Source organism: Triturus cristatus, chromosome 2_1 (genome assembly GCF_964204655.1).
Source record: "Triturus cristatus chromosome 2_1, aTriCri1.1, whole genome shotgun sequence".
NCBI lineage: Eukaryota > Metazoa > Chordata > Amphibia > Caudata > Salamandridae > Triturus > Triturus cristatus.
The window spans coordinates 194821217-194830237 of NC_140581.1; the positions used below are offsets into that span (position 1 = coordinate 194821217).

The 9021-nt window shown below is 39.9% G+C and overlaps 1 protein-coding gene across 1 annotated transcript in view; it reads left to right on the forward strand.

The window, feature by feature from the left end:
• MEX3C (mex-3 RNA binding family member C) overlaps positions 1–8611 on the forward strand; it is a 52289-nt gene extending 43678 nt beyond the window's left edge. Inside the window, exon 2 of the mRNA XM_085629843.1 lies at positions 5705–8611. Within this exon, the coding sequence (XP_085485969.1) occupies positions 5705–6951 (1247 nt within the window). The 3' untranslated portion in view covers positions 6952–8611. The remainder of the gene's footprint in view (positions 1–5704) is intronic.
• Positions 8612–9021: the final 410 nt, after the last annotated feature.

Here is a 9021-nt window from a genome sequence, read left to right on the forward strand (position 1 = left end):
TAGAGTGACTCAGTGTAGATTGTTGCACAGTGGAGTGGCCTAGAGTGAAGTGGAGCAGCGGGGAGTAGGGTGTTGTAGTATAGAGTGAAGTATAGTAGCATGAAGTGCAAAGGGAGTTGCATAGAGTGAAGTAGTGTAGAGTGAAGTAAAGTTTAATGGAGTAGATCGAGCGTCAAACATTGGAGTATCTTGTGGTGTCGTAGAGTGGAATGTCAGAGTTAACTGTAGTAAAGTGGCGTAAAGTACAGTGGTGCAGAGTAGATTGGCATAGAGTGCATTGGCTTTGACTAATGTGATGTAGAGTTCATTGGTGTATAGTAAAGTGGTGCAGAGTAGATTGCAGTGGCGTAGAGTGGAGAAGAGTGGCATAGAGTGCAGTGATGTAGAGTAGATTGTCTCAGAATAGAGCGAAGTAGAGTGGAGTGGTGCAGGACAGTTCAGATTTATAGAGGGGTGTAGAGTACAGTGGCATAGAGTAGTGTGATGTGTAGTGGCATGGAGAAAAGATTTGAATGGCTTAGATTGGAGTGATGCAGAGTAGAGTGGCACAGAGTTCTGTGGTGCATAGGAGTGTGGTGTAGAGTGCATTGGCATAGAGCAGAGTGGTGAGGAGTAGATGCGTTGAGTGATGTATCCTAATGTGGAGTGGTGCGGTGGCATAAAGTGCAGAGGTGAAGAGTGTAGGGTTGCACAGTAGATTAGAGTGGCGCAGAGTGCTGTAGAATAATGCAGTGGCACAGGGTGGTGTAGAGTTCAGTGACACAGAGTAGTGGCATATGGTGCATTCATGTAGAGAGCAGTGGTGTAGAGTGTAATGGAGTAGTGACTTAGAGTGGAGTGGCTCATGGTAGATTCCAGTGGCATAGAGTAGATTGTTTCAGGGTAGAGAGAAGTCTCATAGAATAGAGTGTCGTAGAGTGCAGTGTTGCAGAGTAGATTCGATTTGACTTAAAGAGAGTGCAGCGGTGCATAGTAATCTGGAGTAGTGTGCAGTGGCGTAGAGTGAAGTGATGTAGAGAAGAGATTCATTGAGTGAAGTAGCATAGAGTGTAGTGGTGTAGAGTGCAGTGATGTGGAGTGGCATAGTGTGAGTGGTGCAGAGTGTAGTGCAGTGTGGAGTGGTACAGAGGAGTGTGCATCATAGAGTGGAGTGTGTTGAAGTGGAGTATGCATGGTGTGGTAGTGCACTGCCATTACAGACAACACATCTTCAATTGAAATGACTGTTACATTTGCACCGTCCTACAGTTTTACTGATGAAAGCATATGGAGCCCAAACAATGTGTGAAAATGGCATCACCTAGTGTGTTTTGTTTTGGTCATGTTGGCATATTTGTTTCTACCAGACTTCAGAATTTCTATAAGAGGTGCTTCTTTTCTGTCTTCTATGTTCTGAAATATCAGCATAGGTAATTGTTAAATGTTATTTTGTGTTAGTAAAAAAATACTACCGTAGAGCAACTCCCCCCCCCCCCCCCCCCCCCCCCCCCCAACCAACCCTTTCCCAAGCATGATTGTCACATAAATCCTCACACTTTGAAAGTCGGAGAACGAAAATAAACACCCAGCTCCCTGGAAGATGGAGCATGACATTTGAACTCTGTCTTTGAATGCTCAGCAAATGTGACTGGATGAGAACAAGATTTAAAGGCCTCTATACAGAAATTCAATACTGGTGAAAGAATACAGTAAATGGGGTTTGGGCAAGAGAAGGGACAAACTAAAGCTGGACAACCTAAACAAATACAGCCCGCAAATAGAAAACATTCAGATGTGAGTTACAAACCACAAAGCCAATGGTAACCAACGGGCAGAATGCATTCCTAGGAAAGCTTTAGTAGTGTCCCCAAGATGCCGTTGACTAACCAGGCAGCTGTGCTATCTGGTAGGTGTAGACCTAAAAAAGATTAATAATGCAGTGTAAAACCAAAATGGGTAACTTTATGAGCAAGTGAAAATGAATTTGGAGCCCAGTTTGCACATAGTCACCAAAGTGCACCTGCAGTTATGTCCTTGCCTTGGTGCAGATTTAGGACTTTCAGGAATTCCCAAGAGCTTCTATAAGAAGGCTGGAAACTATATTCCTAGCGAATGTTTGCGTGATTTCATTCTCCCATAAACAAATATACATATGAGAGTCTGCTTAGCTATTGCAAATATGCTATTTCCCCACCTTCAAAAGTTTCACTCCTGTCCTTGTCAGGAGTAAATATCCTGATGTTTCCTTTTTAGGTCTCGCTGAGTCAGCGCATGCTCTGCTTTGCGAGACATTTTATAGGTGCGTTTTAGAAGTGCTGCTACCCACGCTTTGGCTGGCCTAGCGCTTGCGTTCACGTGCGCAGCCGCCAGCTGTCTTTCACGGGTCATTATAATCGCGGCACCCGCGCTTCACTTTTAATGTTAAAAGTGAAGCGCGGGTGCCGCAATTATAGCAAAAGTAAAGAAATAGAAAAAAACATCTTTCTTTACTTTTGCTATAATCGCGGCACCCGCGCATTACGTGCCGCGATTATAGCAAAAGTAAACCGGGTTAGTTGAAGTAATTATTCCAACAATGGAGCACTACTACTACAGCACCACAAACACGTTAAATTGAAGCGTGCATTTTTGAATTATTTCTGTTTATTTTGTGGAGAGGCTCCTGTTTTAGGCCAGTTTTGAATGCAGGATTATGCACCTATCTTTACACTATACATTGACTGCACCACAGAGGAATGAGGCATGCCAGCACACCTCTAACGCAGTGCCCATGAAAGACACTCGTTTGAGAGTCCTCTGTTGGTAAACAACACCCTAATCCCAGTCCATTTCCCACCCCACCAAGCCTTTTCCACAGCCCCTTCTATACTGTGATAGCCTTGCTGCGCCCTAATGGTCTTGCTCCAGCCACCACTTAAAGGAAACAACTTGCCTGGGCTGCTCACCTAATTCATCCCTTTGACCATTTGGGTTACCGTAGTCCACCCTTTGATTTCCACACTCACTTAGAACTGCAGCTCCATTCCACCTGCCCGCACCTTATAAGACAGTCAGGGCCCATGCTTGTTCACACCACCTGCTTGTGTCATAATCTTAAAATGCTAGTCCAGGTAAACTGCGCATACCACACCATCAGTGAGACAACAGCAAAAAAAAGCATTGGCATAGCCAATAGATCTCGCCTTTGGGACCTTATAAGCAAGTGTTTAGCCATGCAACAGTTGATGTTGGTGCACCAAGGATATTGTGCTGCATAACTAAATACTTAGAAGGTCCCAAAAGCGAGACCTGTCGGCTATGCCAATGCTTGTTTTGGGGAGAGATCGGTAAAGAGTTGTACACACTTAACATTTAAGTCTGTGTTGTGCACAGACTTGCATTCATTTCATCGCTCACACGTCTGCTTCCAGCCCAATATGTAGATTTGCAGAAAGCTAGCCAAATCAGTAACTTGCTCAAGTCCAAACCCTGATTATAATATGAGCTCTGGCATAATAGGGGAGGCTGTCATCAAAGCTATGATCAGGGGTGTGGAATTTAATAAAAAAAAACTTCTTGTCCATGGAACAGGTTGCTTTATTGATCTACTTGTCCTGTAAAACAAATCCACTTGTCCCTTTGGTGCCATGAATTGCAGCGACAACTTATGGCAGCAAATACATTATATAAAAGCACTGATATTAGCCTTTCTTATTATGCCAAGGCTCATGCTATCGTAGGGTTTGAATTCTAGCAATTTACTTTTTTTGCCACCTTTCCACAGATCTGGGGCTGGAGGTAGCATTAAGCAATAGTTCCAGAGATGGAATACCCTCTTAAGTCTGTGCAAACCTACTACATAGCATGCCAGCTCCCTTTTTCCCATACTTAGACAGGTTGGGCATTTTATCCTGACAATGGCAGAAGCAAAGCTTCTCCCAGGTTTGGGAAAAAGTGGTTGGAGGGAAAGTGAACTTGTAAACGCTCAACAGGTTTTCGCAGGAGCAAATCTACACTTACATATTTGCTTGTGCACAAAAGCAGTTCACAAATCTTTCTAGGAATATGATTTCCTGACCTGCTTCTGTAAATTCGTGTGAATTAATGAAAGCTGTAAATCTGCCTTAATGCAAGGATATATACCATTGCAGCAGTTTTGTGACTTTCTTTAACAATTTGGCCTCTAATTAGTTCTGGAGTTAACCAAGACCTTTGTTTTTTTTATTAACCTTCGCCATCCATCGACTGGTTTCTTCTGTTTCTCAAGGAGCATATCGGCACATAAAATAGTTTTATTCAATGCCAAGGAGTATTGTGACAATGGGTGCTTTTTGAGACCAAACAATATTATTGCTTTTTTGCCAACTTTTGTTATAATGTTGAGGGCCTGGCAGTTCCCAAAACGTTTTGCGAAAACCTTATGAAAACACGACCTGCATTGGCAAAACCTAAAGGCTTACCACCAATATCAGACCTATTGGTTTTGCCAGTACTTGTTTATTTTCATGTTTCCTTTATCTTGTTGAGACTGTTTGCACTAAACTTTGGGAAATACTAGCATGCATAAACACATATTACTAAATGATGCTTCAAAGAAATGTAACCTACATTTTTTTTTATTCTAGTTACATTTTTTTTTTGGGGAACATTTTATTTTGAGAGCAAAGGATCATTAATCTTCCTATCGAGTTTCTTCAGATATTTGCATCTAATTAGAGTGCAGTCTGGGAGCATTGTATAATGCCTCATATTGTTAAACTTTGTTAATCACGTTTACACATTTTTACACTGTAACCATTGCCAGTTAGTGCAGTCCAAGCCTACAACATTCACTTAGAGCACTCAACATAATAAGAAAGGTTTTGTATTAATGAACCATTAATACAACTTCTAAAAGCATTAACATATGGACACAAGTATTACCTTAACTGTAGATGATGCCCTTCCTGATCCATAATGTGGTACTGTAAACTGCAGCCAAAGGGTTTTTGCTACATGCGGTTGCACTTACCTGTCCCAATGATAAAATAAACATGAACACTTGTAGTCGTTGACGCCAAACAATATGTCCTGTGAGTAGGGCTATAGGAATTCCACACCCCTGTATGATCTAATGTGATTGCTGCCAACATTTGTCAGCTCACAGCATGACTCCTGAAGGGACAAGTACATTTTATTTATGTGAGACAGATTTGTGATTTTTTTTTTTCTGTCCATTGAACAAGTAGATATTTAAATTAATTACACACCCTTGACCATATGAATCCCTATTTCCTTCTTCAAGATAACCTCTGTGAAATATGACTTCTCATTTAGCTCTGTCACTCCAGTCACTCTGTCCAGTGGTTATATCTCACCCTTCCTCTGCACTCTTTTTCCTGTCTACGGCTCTCTCCAGTTGTCTATTCAGTAAATGTGTATACTTTCTAAATATGTCTCTTCTGCTAATACTTCTCTGCCATCCCTGTCTTTTCAACCAATCATTATTTCAAGAGTACTCTAAATGACCTACTAAAGAAGTCTTGCGAAGCAACGTTTGCCATCTTCTTGTCCGTAATGTATCCATTGATGGTTTTTGTTGTACATCATTTTGTTGTTTGAGATCTATTGCTGCCTGAATTTATTGAATGTCTTACAAATATTAATGCAACTCCTATTGCCACTTATGGCAAGCTATTTGGTAGATATGTTATGCCATGTTTTCTAAAATACTTGTATTAAACCCTATTTTTCTGTTTTTACCAAGGTTGCAAAATTAAAGCACTAAGAGCAAAGACAAATACTTACATCAAAACTCCTGTTCGTGGAGAAGAACCTATTTTTGTTGTCACTGGGAGAAAAGAGGATGTGGCCATGGCTAAACGGGAAATCCTTTCAGCTGCTGAGCACTTTTCCATGATAAGAGCTTCTCGCAACAAAAATGGGCCTGTTCTTGCTGGCAGTGCTCCTGCGACTACCAACCTACCAGGTCAGACCACTGTACAAGTTAGAGTACCATACCGTGTTGTTGGACTAGTGGTTGGCCCTAAGGGCGCAACAATTAAAAGAATCCAGCAGCAGACCCACACATATATAGTAACTCCAAGCCGGGACAAGGAGCCAGTCTTCGAAGTGACTGGAATGCCTGAAAATGTAGACCGAGCCCGTGAGGAAATTGAAATGCATATTGCTATGCGCACTGGCAACTACATTGAGCGCAACGAAGAAAATGATTTCCATTACAATGGTACAGATGTAAGTTTTGAATCGGGAAATTTTGCATCTGCTTGGCTTCCTTCAAATGCAACTGCTCCTGTCCGCACTAGAATGATTTCCAGTTACCGAAATGACAGTTCCAGCTCTCTCGGCAGTGGATCCACAGATTCCTTTTTTGGAAACAATAGATTATCAGACTTCAGTCCAACAAGCCCATTTAACGCTGGAACGGGAGCCTTCTGGTTTGGAGAAACACTCCACCCAATGGGTTCAGAAGATCTTGTGGCTGGTTCACCACCGACCTTTGATTCCTTACCACCACCACCACCACCACCTCAGACTTTCTGGGCACCCTTTGAATCTACAAATACCCTTGCAGGTTATAGCGGAGATACGGCAGCTAACATAAAAAATCAGCGCACGGAAAGTCTGTCACCTACATTTGTAGAAGGCATGGAGCAATCTCTTACACTGAGGGTAGGTAGTAATCCACGCAGTGTGCATAGCCAAGCTGGCCTTCCGATATACATCCCTGCGTTTTCTAATAGTTCACACAGCTATTCTTCTTCTAATGGAGGGTCCTCATCCAATGGTGGATCTACATCGAGTTCACCTCCAGAATCGAGAAGAAAGCACGACTGCGTTATATGCTTTGAAAAAGATGTAATTGCCGCCCTTGTTCCTTGTGGCCATAACCTTTTCTGCATGGAATGTGCTGACAAAATATGTGAAAATAAAATGCCATTGTGTCCTATTTGCCAGGCATCAGTTACTCAGGCTATTCAAATCCTTTCTTAAATATGTTAACTCAAATGGTACCGTTTAGTGGTCTTCCTAGGAGTTTCTCCTCGCTGTTATTAAGCTTTCTTAGAATTAGGCCGTAGTTGGATATCTTTTTTTTAACGCTGCTACAGTAACACTAATTGCAGACTAGTCGAATACACTTAGCAAACCGATGTTTCTGCACTACATTTTAATGATGGGACAGGCTAGTAGAAAAAAAGTATTGTGATAACATTGGCTATGTATGAAGTTGAGATGTAAGGAAACTTTATTGAACAATTGTGATTATTGTTTGTTGACCATTGGCCTTATAATTTTGCTAGACATGATAATGTATTGTGATGGGTATCGGGCCCTGATGGATTTAGCACAGTACGAGTTTTTTTAAGTATTTTAATTTGCACCAACTTTGGCCTAATTCTGTTGCATTGCAAGTAACTTTTTAACAGTTTATCAGTTTAAATAGTATAGTCTGCCATTTTCACATTCGCTGTAATTCATTTGGGATAAAACACTATCAAGTTGATATTAGTTTTTCTTAATTTGCTTGTAGATTATGTGTTCAGAGAACAAAGCCAATCACCTCATTCATAGTAAAGCAGGTTGTGTTCTTCCCATTACAATGATTTCTTTAAATCGCATACAATTTGACTAATAGTGAGGATGCAAACATTCCATTCATTAGTCTGATCAAGTAATTATTAAATTGCGTTTTTAGATAGAATATAGTTTTACTTTTTTAGTTTGAAACAAATTCTTATTTTATTAATCACAGGGAAAAAAAGGTTGCCCATTGATTCTTAACACGTTGAAAAATGGCAGCTGTTGGAAGGCATGTAATAAACTGATTGTGTTTCCAAATGATGTTTTCTCTCTAAAGGATCAGTACGACTGTGCTTGTTACTAACCCTTTTTGTATTGTGTTCACAATTCAGCCTATGAATAATTTTCTACTTATTATTCCTAGGGTTCCAAATCTATGTTGGCATCAGCTTTGATGCCCTGTTGCAATTTTCTACCAATTATTTTTTAAGCATTATTTTCCCATGGTAAAATAAATACTTTTCTCTGTGTAACAAATTTAAAAAAATGTCTATTGAAATAGTAAAATATAGAGTGTTTATTTTTTATTTCCACTTGAAAAGTTACATTTCGTAAAAAAAAAAAAAGGTTTACAAATGACGGTTTTTATTTTGACTTTGCCTGGATGGCACAGTATGATGTAATGCAGAACTTTATTGCTACTTGCTTGTAGAATAGTTAAATGTCAGTATTAAGACCTAATTTTAAACTGCCGTATTGTAGGTATGAACAAATGTTCACCATGCATGTATTTTGTATTGTATATGCATTGTACACTGCAACTAATAAGCCAAGGAATCAACATACATTAGCTGCGTGTACCATATTTCAATAATCCACAACTGCGAATGACAAACTATCAGTATAGTGTAGAATTTACTAATTTTACAACTTATTTGTTTTGTATATGTAGGGAGGTTATAGGGATTATAAATTCAATTTCAGTAAAGTTCAAAACGATATATTTTATGATAAAGGGCCTTTAACTTATGATGGCCAAAGCACTGATATTATATATTTGCTGTAAAGAGAATTATAAGAGTTTTATTTTTCTGATATTAAAAGTTACTTAATAAAGTCTTGTTTCCATTAATTTGTCACTCTCCGAGTTTCTTTGGCTTTTTTTAAAAAGCTTGTATTTCTTTTTTCACCCAGTGATTTCCCCAAGGTGTGGTTTTACATTAACACACAGTTAAAGAAATGGAGTAATTAACACATTTGTTGCAGATACCTCACTTTTAAGCAATCCATTAAATCAATGTTATCACATACAATTGTGATTATGGACTTACCAGACGCCATTGTATTTCGAGGATCGTATCCTGTACACTCTGACCAAAGTTTATGCTTTATAACCCTAGTGCTCCTAAGCTCTCTTGATGTGCTTTAAAGCCCAGTCACCCACTCTGCATATCTGTTCCTCTTCTAGCGGTTTGTACAGTCCTATGTTTAGACTGAAATCAAGCCTATTATTTTGCACTTGGATGATACTGTTTTAGTTAC